This window comes from Nicotiana sylvestris, chromosome 3 (genome assembly GCF_000393655.2).
Source record: "Nicotiana sylvestris chromosome 3, ASM39365v2, whole genome shotgun sequence".
Lineage (NCBI taxonomy): Eukaryota > Viridiplantae > Streptophyta > Magnoliopsida > Solanales > Solanaceae > Nicotiana > Nicotiana sylvestris.
Window position 1 is genome coordinate 141,231,606 of NC_091059.1, and position 19,164 is coordinate 141,250,769.

The following is a 19,164-nucleotide window of genomic DNA, read 5'->3' on the forward strand; positions in this document are numbered from 1 at the left end:
CCTGAATTATAACATGAACAAAATGGATTTGTCCCTTGCGAAATTGTTGAATGAGCTGCAGTCGGCAGAGACTATTATCAAGTCCCAAGCTCCTCCCGTGGCATTGAATTTTGAGGCAGGTTCTTCTTCTAAGCCGAGAGGCGGGCAGAAAAAGAAAAAGGCTCAAAAACCCTCTGTTGGTGGCGCGACTGCTGGTGTGAAAAAGGCTAAGGGCAAGTGTTATCACTGCAAGCAGCCCGGGCATCATAAGAAGCAGTGTCCAACTTATCTGGCCAAGCTGAAAAATAAACCAGGTGATTTACATCTACTTGTCGTTGAAACATTTTTAGCGGCTGTTTCTACCATGTCATGGTGTGTAGATTCGGGAGCCACTAATCATATCTGCACTTATTTGCAGGGGTTTCAGGTAACGCGGCGGCTAAGTAAAGGAGAAATCAATGTTTATCAAGCAGACGGTTCAGCAGCCCCAGCTTTAGCATTAGGAAATATTAGTATTTCGTTTGGTAGTGGTAGAGTTTTAGCTTTAAAAGACACATTATATGTACCTTCCGTTAGAAGGAATTTAATTTCGGTTTCTAGCGCTATGAGAGATGGTTATGATTTTAATTGTCATGACGTTGATAAATGTGTTATTACTCATAATAAGCGTTATCTCTCTTCGGCTACATTGATTAATGGTCTTTTTGTTGTTGACTCTATTCCTAAACCGTTACCACCTAAAGAACTGAATAATGTTGATTTACCAAGCAAGAGAAAACGTTCTTCTGAATTGAGTGAAACATATTTATGGCACTTGCGTTTGGGTCATATAAATCTGAACAGAATTTCCAGGTTGGTCAAGGATGGACCTTTAAGTTCATTGAAAGTGGAGGCACTACCAACTTGTGAATCTTGTTTAGAAGGGAAAATGACAAAACGAAATTTCCCCTCAAAAGGAAATCGGGCAAGTGATAAATTAGAATTAATTCATTCTGATTTGTGTGGTCCAATGAATGTCCAAGCAAGAGGTGGTTTTGAGTATTTTGTGACTTTCACAGATGATTACTCAAAATATGGATATATTTATTTGTTGCAACGAAAGTCTGAATGTTTTGAAAAGTTCAAAGAATTCAAGACTGAGACTGAAAAGCGACATAATAAACATATCAAGACACTACGATCTGATCGTGGTGGGGAGTACCTCTCTACAAACTTTATTGGTTATTTATCAGAATGTGGAATGACATCTCAATTATCTGCACTTGGAACTCCACAACAAAATGGTGTAGCTGAAAGAAGAAATAAGACTCTTATGGAAATGGTTAGATCAATGATGAGTTATTCCGATTTGCCTTCGTCTTTTTGGGGACATGCCTTAGAAACGACGAATTATGTTCTGAACTTAGTTCCTTCAAAGTCAGTACCCTTGACCCCTACAGAATTTTGGACTGGGCGCAAGCCTAGTCTGCGGCATATTCGAGTTTGGGGTTGTCCGGCACATGTGCTAAAGGGGAAAACGGATAAATTGGAGGCAAGAACGGATGTATGCGTGTTTATAGGTTATCCAAAAGGGACGAAAGGTGGTTTATTCTATTGTCCTAAAGAGAAAAAGGTAATTGTTAGCACAAATGCCAAGTTTCTAGAAGAGGACTATTTGATGAACCATGTTCCTAGAAGTAAACTCGTTTTACAGGAACTCAGCAAAGGAATGGAAACTCAGTCATCTGAAAATCAAAACGACCATATCCAAACCCCGGAAGTCGATTTTGACATACCATTGCACTTTAGTAGTGGGAGAAATGTCAATAGACTTAATGTACCACAAGAACAAGTGCCCGCAGTCATACTACCACAAAGTAGTGGGAGTCATGTTGAGCAGACTGCACAACAGGAAGAAGTCGTTGATATCCCTGTGGATAGCATGGAGACTCAGGTTCCTGATGATGTTGTGGTTCAACCACAAAATCAACGTGATGTAGTTGCAACTGATGTAGTGCGTAGTCGTAGTGGGAGAGAAATAAGACAGCCAGTTCGTTACACGCTCTTGGGAGAATCATATGATAGGATCCCTGAGGAGCCTACCTCCGAACCTGTCAATTACGACCAAGCACTACATGATAAGGATGCCGATAAGTGGGTTGCTGCTATGAAATCAGAGATGGAGTCTATGTACTCTAATCAGGTTTGGGATCTTGTAGAACCAACTGATGGGGTTAAACCCATTGGATGCAAATGGATCTATAAGAAAAAGAGAGGTGTAGACGGAAAAGTACAAACTTTTAAAGCAAGGCTTGTAGCGAAAGGGTTTACTCAGAAAGAAGGGATTGACTATGAGGAAACCTTCTCGCCGGTAGCCATGCTTAAGTCTATAAGGATTCTCTTATCCATTGCTGCTCATTATGATTATGAGATTTGGCAAATGGATGTCAAGACAGCTTTCCTTAATGGAAGTCTTGATGAGTGCATCTATATGATGCAACCAGACGGTTTTATGGAAAGTGGCAAAGAGCACATGTTGTGTAAGCTTAAAAGGTCCATTTATGGACTAAAACAGGCATCTAGGGCATGGAACACTTGTTTTGATAAGGCGATTAAAACTTTTGGTTTTGATCAGTGTCTTAACGAATCTTGTGTATACAAAAAGTGGGATGGGGACAAAGTGGCATTTTTGATCTTATATGTAGATGACATACTGCTCATAGGAAATAATGTGGGCATGTTGAATTCAGTTAAGCAGTGGTTGTCCACACATTTTGATATGAAAGATTTGGGAGAAGCGGCTCATATCCTTGGGATCAAACTCTTGCGAGATCGCAAGAAAAGGATATTAGGCTTGTCCCAAGGTCTTTATATTGATACAATACTCTCCAGGTTTAGCATGCATGATTCCAAGAAAGGATTCCTTCCTTTCAGACATGGAATTTCTCTATCTAAAGATCAGTCTCCTAAGACTGATGAAGAGATAGAAAAGATGAAGGCGGTCCCTTATGCATCAGCTGTGGGGAGCCTCATGTATGCTATGTTATGCACTAGGCCTGATATCTGCTTTGCCGTTGGCGTTGTTAGCAGATTTCAGTCTAATCCTGGGAAAGAGCATTGGACGGCGGTTAAACATATAATCAAGTACCTGAAAAGGACTAGGGATTACATGTTGATCTACCAATCGGATGACCTGGTACCTATTGGGTATACTGATTCGGATTTCCAATCAGACAGAGATTCTAGAAAGTCTACCTCAGGTAATGTGTTTACTCTTGGAGGTGGAGCCATAAGTTGGAGGAGTATCAAGCAAACTTGTGTTGCTGATTCCACCATGGAAGCCGAATATGTGGCAGCCTCTGAGGCAGCCAAAGAGGCAGTTTGGCTCGGTAACTTCCTGAGAGAGTTGGGTGTGGTTCCTTCGATTCAAGCACCAATTACGCATTACTGTGATAATAGTGGTGCGATTGCAAATTCAAAGGAGCCACGAAGCCATAAGAGGGCAAAGCACATTGAGCGTAAATATCATTTAATTCATGATATAGTGCAGAGAGGGGATGTAGTGGTCACCAAGATTGCGTCAGAGAACAACTTGGCAGATCCGTTTACTAAGAGCTTACCACAAAAGACTTTTGATAAGCATGTAGAAGGAATGAGTGTCAAAATTGTAGACGCATGGTTATTAGTCTAAGTGGGAGATTGTTAGAATATACTATAAGCCATGCGTATTGTTATAGTATTCTTTATGAACAATTATTTATTTACTTGTTTAAATTCAATAAAGTTTCATTTTAAATAGATCATGTGTTGGTTTGTGCGTCCATTGCTTACATAGTAGATGATTTAGTGTATAGAGTTTAGCTTATACACGGAAGATTAAATCATCGGTTCTTGTAAGACATAAAAGTTAATGTTCACAATCTAATGATGGAATTGGACAAATCATCGGAATGATTGTAGCACAAGATTAAATATAATTTATCTTGATTATGGGAATGGTTTAATTCCAACTTCTTGTGCTAGTACATTTTGTATGTATTGAACGGATCAAGTAGAGATGAGTATTTTATACTGACTTTATAAAATAATTTCTCTAGTCCATTTAATGTACTTATACTCTTAATCCTGATATAATTATTATTAGCTGTGTATGTCACTTGTTGTTTTGATTTATTAAAAGGCGAGATTCTTTCGCGAGTCAATAAGCCTGGTAAATTGGATAACAATGATATACATTGGCGAAGTAATAATTAGTTGATGGAATCCATGTCTCAATTTTGAGATTGATGATACTCCTTTATGAAAGCTTATAAGTTTTCATGTGTAAACCCGGCCGGTGGATTTTGTATCCGACACATGAAATAAGTTAAGTGTAAGTCTAAAGGAAGTAATCAATAAATTAAATAGTCAGTAATTTAATTTGATTGATTAGTATCTGAATCTTAACATGGGGAGTTAAATAAGGTTTTATGGAAGAATTTCGAAATTGAACTAAGGAGTGCAATTACGAATTTTTAGTGGAATAATTCGTAATTTATTATGATGGAAATTAGTTTCAGAATTTCGAAATTAATATCATAATAGGAAGCCTTGTTAATTAAATTCTGTGGTCCCTACTGTGCCTAAATAATAGAAAATAGTGGAAACTGTTACTTAGTGGGAAAGAAAACGTGGAAACCGTCCCTTAGTGGGAGAAGGAAACCTAACAGGTTTTGAAAACGGTTTTGACCTAAAAAACGCAGCTATATATATGGATATAAGGGCTGGACGTTTTTTACATGATTCTGACTGCGGTTTCTACTAGAATTTTGCCCACCCAAAATTCTCTTTTTTCGGTTATTGTTTGGGTAACACAGTAGAAGACTGTGGAAATCTGCTAGTGTGTTTTCAACTGAGGAACTGAAGAACGACCTAGATTTGTGTTTACGCTTCAAGAGGTAATCCTAAAATCTCCATACGTGCTAGTTGTTTAGATTACATGTGAATAAGATTCTGTTATTGCTTCCGCTGTGGTATATATTCCATCAAGTTCCTCTTGCAATTCGAAACATCAGCTTATAATTAGATTAATATGAAAGCTGGAGAAATAGGGATGCCATGTCAGCTAATTCCCAGCTTTATATATATATATATATATATATATATATATATATATATATATATATATATATATATATATATATATATATATATATAGATTAGATTAAAGTTACATTTAACAATACAATATTAATTCTTCTTCTTTTTTTTTTTTTCAAGCGCTATGGATTCTTTTACTTTATCAATATATATAAATTGAACTTTCGCTTGATATCATTATCAGTCTCATCGCTAAAGCGATCTGTAAACCTCAGAGCTAAAGCGATTGATATCACTATCAGTCTCATCGCTAAAGCGATCTCTAAACCTCAGAGCTAAGGCGAGCAAAACTAGTTGTGGCAATCCTTCACTGCAAAATTATAGTTCTAGTAAATAAAGTAAAATTATTTTTCTATATATATATATATATATATATATATATATATATATATATATAAACTGTATTAAATTCCATTGATATGAGAGAATTAAAATTATATTCTAATGGCAAATTAAGGGGTTCAAAATTTGTTTTAGGTCAGATATTTAAATTCTAGATGTGACATTTTAGTATTTGTTTTCTAATCCCATAGTAGGAATTTCGAGCTATCGAGGTCTCCAGTTAGTAATTTATATCGGGAAAATTTCTAGTTAGTTAAAATGTTGTAGTATATAATACTAGCTAGTTAGTAATTTATATAAGGAGGAGGTGGAAACAAGACAATTATTCATATTTAACGAGTCTCTCCTACATTCATGGCCACCTCTACATATGCGGACCATCCACAAGATGCATTCGATACATAAAACCTACATAAAGCATTCTCTAACTCACACACAACCTAGATAAAGCATTCTCTGACTCACACACGATAGTGTGTGTTTATTATTGACAAATGCTAGCTATTTTCGTTCTGCTTAGAAGCGGCACTCGGTAGGGCGCATGTTGCACATACGGGGAAGATAACGAGCTCTCTCCATCATACGCTCTGACTCTTGGCCGCGGCTGCCGCCCTCCTGCATTATCCTCCTCCTAAGTGCTTCGCAGCGGCATTGGGTGTCAAAGTTCCTCAATTGCTCGCAGCATTGTTGTAAATGCTCCTGCTGTTGGTTGCTCTCGTCGTCGTCTGTCACCATGCTTAGCTCTTCGCCGTATTGGCCACCTTGTGAAAGGTACATCCTACAGTGGTTCAGCCTCTGCCTCTGCATCTGTTAAAAAAATAGAACAAAAATTGAGAAGAAAAGGCTTTGAAGGCGTATAAACAATTTTCCGGAAAAGAGATATTGTTTGTATATATACTCTTTCTGAAAATACAAACAAATCCCTTTAGCATACAAGGGAGGGACGGTATACCTACAAATTAATTTACAACAAAGCTATATTGTACACCTATACAGATTAACTTATTAGTTCATTTCTCATACAAAGCCTAAGAGTTTATAGAGTTCGACAATGCTATTCATATTAGTCACGCCTAAGAGTTTATAGAGTTCGACAATGCTATTCATATTAGTCATGTTTTAATATTTGATAGGTGGGTCATCGGCTAACACAATATTAACTCAATATTTTTCCATTGTCCACAAGATAGCTTGCTATGAGGGCCCTCGCGCCCAAAGCCTGGCTTACACCACCAAAAAAAAAAAAAAAAATATTAGTCATCTCTTGTTTCAAGCAAAACATGTTCGTTAAATAAACAGCCTAGTTTTTATAATTAAATTCAAATTAAATAAAAACTAATATTCCAATATCAAGTCTTTTAGTATTAGTACTATACTAATATATACAAGCCTTCACACTCTTTAACTTTTGCCTTAATTTCGAGAGTCCCACTTCACATATATTATAAACTAATGAGATCTAGTACCTGCTCTTGGCACCTCTGAGAGCCCTGATTGTCGATGTCATCTTCCATCACGGTAGTAGTGACAGTGAACCTGTTGGCACTTGCAACGGCTACCAAGCACAGGAGGAGAGCTGCAACAACGGACAGTTTCGCCATGGCAGTAGTGAGATATCGATCGATGTGTTTAACTTTTTTTGTGATAGAGAATGTGAATTGCTAGTGCTTGTGACGGTGAAGTACTCGGTTGTAGGGGTATTTATAGCGCAGTAGATGGTTTGCATGGAAAGTACGTGTTGAATGTCACTGCTAAGGCAGATAGATGCATTTTGCATGAGAGGAAGACGTGGGCAGCACCAACCATACGCTTCGCCACGTTTATAATTACATGCAAATGCTACCGGAAAGAGCACTTTGTTTGAATACAGAAAGCAAATTAATGCTCATTCTGATTCTTTTGCAGTCTGTGTAGCCATCTTTGGCTTTGGCTTCTTCTGTGAGGAGACAGTGACTAGACTTGGTTTATTAAAGATCACCCATCAGTAAGTAATTGTCACATGTAGGATAGTATGCAAAAATTATACTGCTAATGATATTCTATTTCAAATGGCCAAATTAGATGATTTATAATTGATCTCTATCCCAATATCATTATTAGATCTCATCCCTTATTAAATCAAATGACGAGATTCTTTATCTAAAAAGGGGGGAAATAATCAAAAAATAATCAAATTTGTCCATGTACTATTCAAAATTGAGTAACTTTTGTTTGTTCTTGTACTCCTACTAGCTATTTAAAGTTGAGCAACTTTAACTTCATCTCCATTAAAAGAAATCTCAAAGAATTTAGACACATGGATCCACTCATTTTACGCCAGAGCTCCCTTAATGACAAGGGCAAATACGTCATGATTCGCTAACAACGAGGATATGAATTAGGGAGAACGGCACAAATAGCCACTAAAAGCAGTGGCTTTTATTTTAAAGCCACTGTTTTCAATATATTTAGACTTTAGCCACTCCTTTAAAAAATTTATACCTAACTGGACGAAAATACCCTTTTGGTATAACTTATACCTACGCTATCAACACAAGCAGCAGTTACACAAAGAGAAGAATCGAGCAGCAGCAGCAGTTACCACAACGGCGATCAACTGAGGACGAATCACCATTTCTCTTCCCGATTTCAAAAATTCAGCATTCTAATCCAAAAAAACGTCATAGATAAACAGTAAGTTGTAATTTCATGTGTTTCTATCGATTTTTATTTCGCTATAATTATACCTTTTTAGATCTGTATTGATTTGATTATATATTAGATAAGAATTTGATTTTTTTTTGAATTTCTGGATTGATAAATTTATAGACATTGCCTCCTATGATAATTCTGTATTCCGGACATAGTGTCTTCATTTTGGAAATTGAATTCAAAAAAATAAGAACACTATGTCCTTAACTTTGATTCTACTGGCCTCATTTTACAAATTGAATAAAAAAACTTAAGGACAAAATGTCCTTCACTTTGTTGCTGTTATTCTGTATACAAAGTCCTGTAGCTTGAGTTTCAAATTGTATATTTTAATTTCTGGTTCAAATGTTAAGGACTAACAGTCCTTAACTTTTAAATACATGTTTAAATGTTAAGGACTAGCAGTCCTTAACTTTTAATTCCATGTTTAAATGTGAAAGGACAGGCAGTCCTTAGCTTTTAATTTCTGGTTCAAAAGTTAAGGACTGACAGTCCTTCACTTTTAATTCCATGTTTAAATGTTAAGGACTGACAGTCCTTAACTTTAATTACATGTTTAAATGTTAAAGGACAGGCAGTCCTTAGCTTTTAATTTCTGGTTCAAAAGTTAAGGAATGACAGTCCTTAACTTTTAATTCCATGTTTAAATGTTAAGGACTGGCAGTCCTTAACTTTTAATTCCATATTTAAATGTTAAGGACTGGCAGTCCTTAACTTTAATTACATGTTTAAATGTTAAAGGACAGGCAGTCCTTAACTTTTAATTTCTGGTCCAAAAGTTAAGGACTGACAGTCCTTAACTTTTAATCCATGTTTAAAACTTAAGGACTGGCAGTCCTTAACTTTAATTATATGTTTAAATGTTAAAGTACAGGCAGTCATTAGCTTTTAATTTCTGGTTCAAAAGTTAAGTACTGGAAGTCCTTAACTTTTAATTCCATGTTTAAATGTTAAGGACATGCAGTCCTTATCTTGGTCTTGCACTTACAGTACACCTGTTCTTAATTCTACAAGGATTGCTTTATAACGTATGTCCTTTGTTTCCCATTCTCTTGACTTGTAGGATGGAAACAATATGCATAATAGTTGCTTTTAATGGTAGATGGACTGAAGACTATAAATATCTTGATCATCAAACAAAGCTTTTCCTAGCACCTGAGTCAATTCAGTTTGAAGATTTCGTTAAACAGATTTTTGAGCTTATTGAATTGGATAGAGAAAAGTTTGAAATAGTGATATGGTTTGATATCAACCTTGGAACAAGCAAAGGAATGCTTGTATCCAAAGATTTAGATCTTCACACATGTATAGAGTTGCTAAAAACTCATTCACTCTTCAAGAGCTGTCGTTTCATAGTTGATATTTCGGAAAGAGTTTTTGCATCAACAAGCAATGAACATGCCAACACAAAAACTCAACATGACAATCAAGAGCGATGCCAACAGATAGTTGAAGTAGATATGGTTGAAGCTCAACCATTAAATGAAGAGGTGCATCAAACATTTGATTCTATTCAAGTAGAAGGACAAAGCATTATAGAGATTGACAACGAACAAGCTTTGGGTATTCAAGTCTTAGAGAGTGCACCGGTAATCGAAGTAGTTGCTGACAAAACCTGCACTCAAATAACTAGACGAAGATCAAATTTGAAACAAAAAGAATCCCCAACTACGATATTAAGAGAAAATGCTTCTTTGGAGAAAATAAAAGTCGGATCAGTATTTGACAAGAAGAAGAGTATAATTAACTGTTTTTCCAATATAGCAATCAAAGGACATTTTGAATTCAAAGTTGTTAGATCAAGCTCAACAAGATATTCGTTGACATGCAATGATGATAGGTGTCGTTGGTGTGTGCGTGCTTTCAGAATTAAAGACTCAACATTATTCAAGATAGTAAAGCTTGAGAAAAAGCATGACTGCTCTGTTAACACTAGGAAAGCAGATCAAAGGCATGCTACTTCAAAGTTGATTAGTGGTTACATTATCGATAATCTTCGGGACCCAAGATTTGAAGTTACACCAGCTTTTGTCATGGCAGAGATGCAAAAATTGCATGGACTAGACATTGGATATCACAAGGCGTGGCGTGCTATTCAACATGCTTCCGCTTTAATAAGAGGAAGTCCCGAAGAAAATTATGAATTATTGTGTTCATACTTGTATATGATGACAAGTAAGAACCCGGGAACTTATACTAACATAAAGATAGACGACAACACCAGGTAAATAATTTAGGACATGCTGTCTTTAGCCTTGTTAACTTTTGAGTTGTAACCAGAAGTTGAGGACTGCCTATCCTTAAGTTTTGAACTTGTAATTAAAAGTTAAAGACTTCCAGTCCTTATGTTTTGAACTTTAAAATAAAAGTTAAGGACAACATGTCCTTAACTTTATAACTTGTAAATGTAAGTTAAGGACTGACTGTCCTAAACTTCGGGTATTTTAACCTTGTTTTATATTGTATTTTCAGGTTTCTTTATATGTTTTACGCATATGGATCATCGATAGCTGGTTGGAATCATTGTAGACCAGTGATTGCTATTGATGCGACTTTTTTGAAGTCAAAATATCGTGGTGTTTTAATGATTTCAGTTTCAAAAGATGCAAATAACCAAATTTTCCCATTAGCCTTTGGAATAGCAGAATCTGAAAACAACAATTCCTATGAGTGGTACTTTAGTCAGCTTCGCAATGCAATTGGGAGCCGTGAGAATTTGATTTTTTTATCAGACAGGCATCAAGCTATTGCAAATGGCATTGTAAAGGTATATCCTGAAAGCCATCATGGAATTTGCATCTATCATTTGGAGCAGAACCTAAAGCGAAGAAAGGTGAAAAGTGAGGTCATAAAACTTTTCCAAAGTGCTGCAAGAGTATACAGGCGTAAAGAATTTGACATATACATGTCAGATATTGCAAATGTAGATAAGAAAACTTATGACTACTTGATGGAAGAACCACCGGAAAGATGGGCACGTTCTTGTAGTCCACGACGAAGATATGACATACTCACAATAAACATAGTTGAGTCGATGAATTCAGTGCTATTAGAAGCAAGGGAGCTGCCTATACTAAGAATGATGGATTTCATTCAAGTGAAGCTACAAGATTGGTTTTATGAAAGAAGAAATAAAGCAGAAGGAACATTTTATGATGTTTCTTGTTGGGTAGAGGAGGAATTGAAGAAAAGAATAGATTTAGCATTTACTTTGAACGTAAGTATTATGTTTTATGTTTATATTATGATTTTAACATTTTTTAACATAATGTACTCACTTATAATTTTTCAACATTGAAGGTCTTCCCCTGTTGATTCATGGCGTTCTAGAGTTGAAGAAGAAGGAATAACTTTCTTGGTGGACTTAAACAAAAGAACATGTGATTGTTTTCAATTTCAACTTGATGAATTACCATGCATACATGCAATTGCAGCTATCGAGAAGAGAAACATCAAGAAGTCCGACTTTTGTTCGCACTGGTACTTAAAGGAATCTTGGCTGAAAACATATGAAAGACAAATACATCCTGTAGGACATACTGATTCTTGGATTGTACCAGAGAGTGTTAAGTCACAAATTGTTAAACCTCCAGATTTCAAAGTGCCACCAGGTAGAAGGCAAAAGAAAAGGCATATTCCTGCTACCGAGCCATCAAAAATAACATTCAAATGTGGTCGTTGCAGAAGAATTGGTCATAATAGAACAACTTGTATATATTCTTTGGCACTCCATCCATTTTCAAGAAAGCATAGAGAAGAGTAGAAATATACACTTATGTTTATCGACTCTTTTAAGTTTTTGCTATAGATTGTATTCATTATTATTCTAATTTAAGCGGATGCCTAGATTTTCAATATTTATATCTTGTTACGTTCTTTTAATTTCTTTTGAGTTCAACAATTAAAAGTTATTAACAGGAGTCAGTAAGTTCAACTTACAATTTTGAAAACTTAAGGACTGTCTGTCCTTAACATTGAATTTCAAGTTCAAAAGTTAAGGACATGAGGTCCTTAAGTTATAGTCTCATGTTAAAAACTTAAGGACTGTCTATCCTTAACTTTGAATTTTAAGTTCAAACGTTAAGGACATGAGGTCCTTAAGTTATAGTCCCATGTTAAAAACATAAGGACTGTCTGTCCTTAACTTTGAATTTCATGTTCAAAAGTTAAGGACATGAGGTCCTTAAGGTATAGTCCCATGTTAAAACCTTAAGGACTGTCTATCCTTAACTTTGAATTTCAAGTTCAAAAGTTAAGGACATGAGGTCCTTAAGTTATAGTCGCATGTTAAAAACTTGAGGACGGTTTGTCATTAACTACAGGTGTCCTTAAGTTTGAAATACAAGTTCAAAAGTTAAGGACATGAGGTCCTTAAGTTATAGTCCCATGTTCAAAACTTAAGGACTGTCGGTCCTTAACTTTGAATTTTAAGTTCACAAGTTAAGGACATGAGGTCCTTAAGTTATAGTCCCATGTTAAAAACTAGAGGACTGTTTGTCATTAACTACAGGAGTCCTTAAGTTTAAAATACAAGTTCAAAAGTTAAGGACATGAGGTCCTTAAGTTATAGTCCCATGTTCAAAACTTAAAGACTGTGGGTCCTTAACTTTGAATTTGAAGTTCACTTACACATAGTCATGAACAAATACTAACAAACTCAATGGACAAATCAACAGTTGAGAGAAACAACGAAATAAATAACAAAATGCCTTGACATAACTTTTGAAATTGTAATTTTGCATAGCTGTTACAAAAAATTACGCTATGCCAACAAAACAAAATATAAGTGCCTTTTCACAAATTTACAGAATATTTCAGAACTATCCTAAACTGGCAGAATTCAGATGTCACCTTTACAGCAATTTTATACAAAATAACACCACAATTTCTTTACAACTCCTTTGGACAGAATGTTTCATTTTCACTCTCATAATCATCACCAACATTTTCTGGTGGAGTATCATAACCAGAATTTCTTTTCCATTCACCATGTGCCCAAAGATTTGCAGCAAGTTCTTTTCGAAAGTCTTTTATGTCTTCGGGTTGGAATTGCTGCACGTCCTTTCCTATCATCAGCAACTCAGCAAATTTGACCAGGAATGCACCACAATCAGTCCTAAGAGAAATGTAAGATATGCAGTGAATTAAACAATAAATCTTAAGTACATATAAATAATATAACAAATAATAACATGTACGATCCAGTTTGGTGTGGTGATCTTTGCCACTGTATATCAAATTTGTTGAAGACATTCCCAAAAGACTTGTGATTTTTGTCAAACTGTGAGAACTTTAGCAAATGGGGGATCATGCGTGCATACATTTGCATGTAGTTCATTCCTGCTTCATATGGCTCACTGTATATGGAATCGTATACATCAATCTTTTTCTGATTCAAGTCCAATACTCCCAACAGAAAGTGTGTCACAGCTTTATCATCTTCTGAAGGAAGCCGACATGGAAAAAAGATTTTGTCAACCTCAGTCCATGCAATTCCACATCTACGGCTGTCCCCCCACACATATGGTGTCAGAAATAACTGATTATCACCAGCACACCAAAACTCATCACTAGCATCTTCACTGAAATCTTTATACACAAGTGCCATATAATTATCAAAAAGAACATCAGTAGTTGTGCATCGAAATGGGTGATCGCGAGGGTGGTAGCAATCCTTCTTTCTCAGATAATAGAGAGCAATGTCAATATACTTCATAAAAAGGCAAAAAATAAAACAAATCAATAATAAATCAGTCATAAAATAATGAAAAAATGATAAATTAATAATAGAAAAAATAAATGCCTTGTGAATTATCTAAGCTTATCATCAAGAACAAATTTGCTATCTGAAAGCTCAAGGAAAAACATTTTGCTACTAATATTTTGATGATACAATTTGTATGGTTTTTTCCTCACACTATTATCATCAGCATATAAATCAATTTGTCCCCTGAAAATTTTGAAAATGTCAAGTTAGAATTTAATCCTGAACTTAGCCTTTCTTGCTGAAAAATTAATGACAGGCAGTTCTTAAATTTGAATTAGAAGTTCAAAAGCTAAGGACAATTGGTTCTTAACTTATAGATTCAAGTTTAAAACTTAAGGACTGATTGTCCTTAAGTTTGAATTCAAAATTCATAAGCTAAGGACATGCAGTCCTTAAGTTTGAGTATTAAATTCAAAAGCTAAGGACACTTGGTCCTTAACTTATAGATTAAAGTTTAGAACTTAAGGACTTTCTGTCCTTAACTTTGAATTCCAGGTTCAAATCTTAAGGACAAGAAGTCCTTAAGTTTTAAACTTGAATCTATAAGTTAAGGACAGTTAGTCCTAAAATTAGTCTTACAATCACAGAAGTTAAGGATGTAGTGAAACACATTAAGAGACTTACTCTTTTCTACGGCCTCTCCTTTTCTCCTTGCCCAACCACACAATGAATTTCTTCACTAATTTTTCATCTTCTGTGGCATAATGAAAAATACACCTACGAGTATAGGTTGATTTTATCCAACCTGAACTCTTCGGAGTATTTTGATTGTCTGCCTTGGAACTTACTGATTTTCCTTCCTTATCAAAAGGAGATTTCAACTGCCAGCTTAAATTCTTGTTCCTTTTACCTTGACCAAGTTCTTCTTCAACATTTCCTTCACCCTCCATAGTCAAAGTTGCATCAATGTCCATTTGTGTACTTGGAGGAGTAAGAGTAAAAAGAGAAAATGACGGATCATCATAACCAATACTGTCTCTCTTTCTTTTCCTTGTATATTGGTTAAGATCGTCATCATTGGTGTCCTCTTTGTTTTCCTCTGCTGGCGACACTATATATACATATTCATATTAGTTTTCTGCAAAAGGTCAAATGAAGAGACAAAATTTCAATTGTACATATAATAATTAGGGCACAATCAGTACCTGTCTTCTCCGCAGTACCTTCTTGTGTTTTTTCAAGAGACAACTCAGCTAAGATATTGCGTGCAGCATTTTCTTTTTCTTGCAATTCCACATTTTCTTTATCTTGCAGTTGTTCACTATGATCTTTAGATTCTTGTTGACAAGATTCTGTAAAACTATTTACAAGAGCTAACATGTTAATAATCTTTAATTAAAACAAACATATATAAAATTTAAAAAGTACTGCCTAACCATTTGCAGTATCCAAGATCATTCCAGATACATCATCATCATCACATGTTGCATCTATAGATTTAGAACCAATCTCACTTCTGCCTATGTCTTGAGATTGTAGTCCAATTTTCTCTTGATACTGCACTCCAGCTTCTTTGCTTGCTGCTTCAAAAGATACTGTAACATTTGCAATTAATACCCATTCTAATAATTCACTAAAATAAAGATACAATATATAATGAAAATTTTATCTAACCTTGACTGGCACAAGTTTGAACTCCAAATTTTTCTTTGTATGACAGCGGTGTAGAGAGATCATACGTTCCTTCTAAGCATTTGCATACAATCTCGCTGACACTTGTCCCCAATGGACTTGTTAAATCCTCCTGTGATTGCAATCCACAAACTCTACAAATTTTCTCCGGCACTCCACAAACTTCTGCATGCACATGCATAGTTTATATGTCCTAAATCTTCAACTTCTGCATGCACATGCATAGTTTATATGTATTAATCTATTGAATATACATTTCAACGAAAAAAAATCAAAATCTATATCTAACCTTTCCCAATATCAGTAACATTTTCAGTTTCATCATCTAGATGTGCATCTCTAAATTCTCTTTCATACTGACCCTCTGCATGCACATCCATATCATCACGTTCAACACCACCTGCATCTTGGTTGAATATGCCAGTAGGCTCAGTAGCACGACAATGATCATCAACTCCATATTTTCTAATTGGAACACTAGATTCTCTATCTGTGTTCATCTGATCAGCTTTCCCAAACATGTTCATCAAAGTATCAAGCTTTGATCCTAGAGTTTTCTTTAAATCCTGAGAAAGCAACTAAGTTACAAAGAGAAGGACATGTTTAAAACTTAAGGACAGGCAGTCCTTAAGTTTGAACTCAAAGTTCAAAACTTAAGGACATGCAATCCTTAAGTTTGAACTCCAAGTTCAAAAGTTAAGGACAAGAAGCCCTTATCTTTCAATTCCAATTTCAAAATTTAAGGACACAAAATCCTAAATTTGGACTAACTGAAATTACCTTGATTTCATTCTCAATCTTTTTTTTCTGATACAACAATTTTCTGATTCACTCTGGTAACTTCTACTTGGAAATCCTTCTTAAAACTCTCTGATAATCTCTGAATCAAAAAACATAATATAAAAAAAGGTGTTCGTAAGCAAGAAATAATCAAATAAAAAACTAATACTATTCAAAGGCAGAAACACATACTCTAACAATTTCCTTAAGTACGCCTTCGTCAAATTGTGTGGAAGAACACCTTGAGCCTCGATCTTGTGAAACTGTCTCCTCCACACAAAGAGGCTCTGTATCTTCTTCTTCCACAGGAATAAAGGGTGACACCTCAATCAACTTAAACACCTATTATATAAAAAAAACTAAACATAAGTATACATAACTAAAACAAATAAACAAAAAAAGAGATAGTAATTACATTAACTTACTTTTTCATTATGGAAATATTTTCTACAAAGAGCATCAAATTGTGGAGATTTCATTTCAGAATAACATAACATTCGAGGATAACCAGCTTCTTTGAAGTTCACAAATTGTTTCTCTTGGAAAATAGGAAGTACTTCCATAATCCAGACACAAAACGCAAAAGGAAAGCCAACTAAAGTGTAGCTATCAATATCTTTTTCTTTCTCTTTCTCCTTCTCAACATCATTCTCATTTGATTTCAAGAAACTCTTCAATGATTTTAGTAGCGTCTCATAAGCAAAAGAGCCCCAGTTGAAGGAAGCGCAAAGTGCATCATCGTCAACAATTTTCCTTATTTGCTCCGACACATTCCTATTTTTCCTCTTGCCCATCAAAACAGACTCAACAAAATAGAGTGTTGCCAACTTCAAAGTATCATCATCACTGCCAGCAAATGATGAAGTTGTACCATGTGGGCGGCTAGAAATAAAACTATACAAATCAGCCAACTCAATTTTATGCTTTCCAGGGAAATAGACTCTTAAAAGCCTATTCTCTTTCTCATTTAAACCTTTCATGTCAAGCAACGAATAAGACTTCAAACCAGTAATAATATGGAATGCATCACGAGTAAACTTAATATCGCGGTCAAATACCTTGAAGGTCATCGAATCAGGTTCATTATTAACAATTTCAAAAAGCAATACACAGTGCATAAGTTTACCCGAGAACTTCACACTTTATAATCTGAAGAAGTTGCCAAAAATACTTTCCCTCAATTTCTTCCATTGGCTATTCAACAGAAAGCTTTTAATTGTTTCCTTATATTGAAAATCTCCTTTCCAATATACCAGAAAATTCCACCAATCGTCAAAATCAAACAAATGATCGCCTTCCATTATAACACTAGAAAAGAAGGAAAAACAAACAAAGATTAGGACTTAACTTAAAATTTCAAGTTTAAAAGTTAAGCAAATACAATCCTTAACTTTAAATTTTAAGTGCAAACGTTAAAGAAATACAGTCCTTAACTTATACTTTCAACTTCCAAAGTTAAGGACACTTAGTCCTTAACTTCAAGTTTCATGTGCAAAAGTTAAGGACAATAAGTCCTTAACTTTAAATTGTAAATGCAAAGGTTAAGGAAATACAGTCCTTAACTTATACTTTCAACATCCAAAGTTAAGGACACTTAGTCCTTAACTTCAAGTTTCATGTGCAAAAGTTAAGGACGTCCTTAACTTCAAGTTTCATGTGCAAAAGTTAAGGACAATCAGTCCTTAACTTTGAATTCCAACTACAAAATTTAATGTCGTTTCTTCCTTACATTTAATGAACACAGTTAACTGAAAATTCATAATCACAGTAAGCTTATGAATTTCTACGACTATTTTTATGAAATTTACATAATCAAATATATTGAATCAACCACAAACACATTTCAAATTTCACACACTAAAAATTTATCAAAAACAGAATCACACAAAATATACTACACTGAATCAACATATAATGCTAATTTTTAAAATTTCACACATACTTCACACGACATTGAACCAACTTACACATAAAGAAAAACGAAAATGCATAAAAAACATATTACCAGTCGCGATTGACAGAAGATGATGGAGAAGATGAAGGAGCAGAAGTTTAACTAAGACTGCAGTTTCCATTCGAGGAAGATGAAGAAGGGCAGAACACGGAAATAGAAAATAAGGGTTAACCTCTCTCGTCTGAACTTTGAACGAATGAAAATAAGGGTTTTCGTCGATTTTGGGATTATACAAGAAATAGAGAAAGGGTAATTGTGTCTTTTCCCCCTTAGTAGTGGCTATTTTTGATAAGCATTTTAAATAGTGGATAAAAATTAAATACACCCTTATTTAGTGGCTACTACACGCCATTTTCACTATGAATTATGGACCAAATATGGAATAGAAGGCAAAATTGCTCAATTTTACATGTAAATCTAAACCTTTTCCCTTTAAAAAAATTAAATATATCTGAATTTCATTTTATAAGAAAGTAAAATTATTCTATACAGTTAAATTGAACTCCGCATACGTAATTCCTCATAACTTAATTGGGACAAACGACATTATAATATAATCTTCAAAATTCACAAGTTCATAAGGGGAAGGGTGTTTGACCAAAAAGTATTAGAACCTTTTGACTAAACTAATTAATGATGAGAAGAGGAAAATCTTAGCCAAGTATAATCAACTTTAGATCTAAAGACGTATAGCGAGATAATAAATAATAAAAAAAAGAACATTCTAAATTTCTTGATGTTACAATCCTATCTTTGATAGGAAGAAAGAAATATCAGTTTACATCCTTCGGAGGAGGAAATTGTAAGAGAAAGAGTTGAGAGGAAAAGTTTTACCCCCTTTTTCTGAGAATCCCCCTTCTATATAAAGTTCTTGGAGCTTTACAGTATTCTTTGACCAATA

General features: G+C 34.8%; 2 protein-coding genes across 2 annotated transcripts; one reads left to right on the top strand and one right to left on the bottom strand.

Annotated features, from left to right (window-relative positions):
* Positions 1-5,955: 5,955 nt before the first annotated feature.
* On the bottom strand, positions 5,956-7,151 carry LOC104211684 (2S sulfur-rich seed storage protein 2-like). Its single transcript, XM_009760781.2, has 2 exons — positions 6,906-7,151; positions 5,956-6,246 (listed from the first exon to the last, which is right to left on the bottom strand). Exons 1-2 carry the CDS (start codon positions 7,038-7,040, stop codon positions 5,956-5,958), a joined length of 426 nt encoding a protein of 141 aa, XP_009759083.1. The 5' UTR covers positions 7,041-7,151.
* A 3-nt stretch (positions 7,152-7,154) lies between these two features.
* LOC138888096 (uncharacterized) lies at positions 7,155-11,893 on the top strand. Its single transcript, XM_070169908.1, has 5 exons — positions 7,155-7,170; positions 7,345-7,423; positions 9,194-10,354; positions 10,603-11,244; positions 11,431-11,893. Exons 1-5 carry the CDS (start codon positions 7,155-7,157, stop codon positions 11,891-11,893), a joined length of 2,361 nt encoding a protein of 786 aa, XP_070026009.1.
* Positions 11,894-19,164: the final 7,271 nt, after the last annotated feature.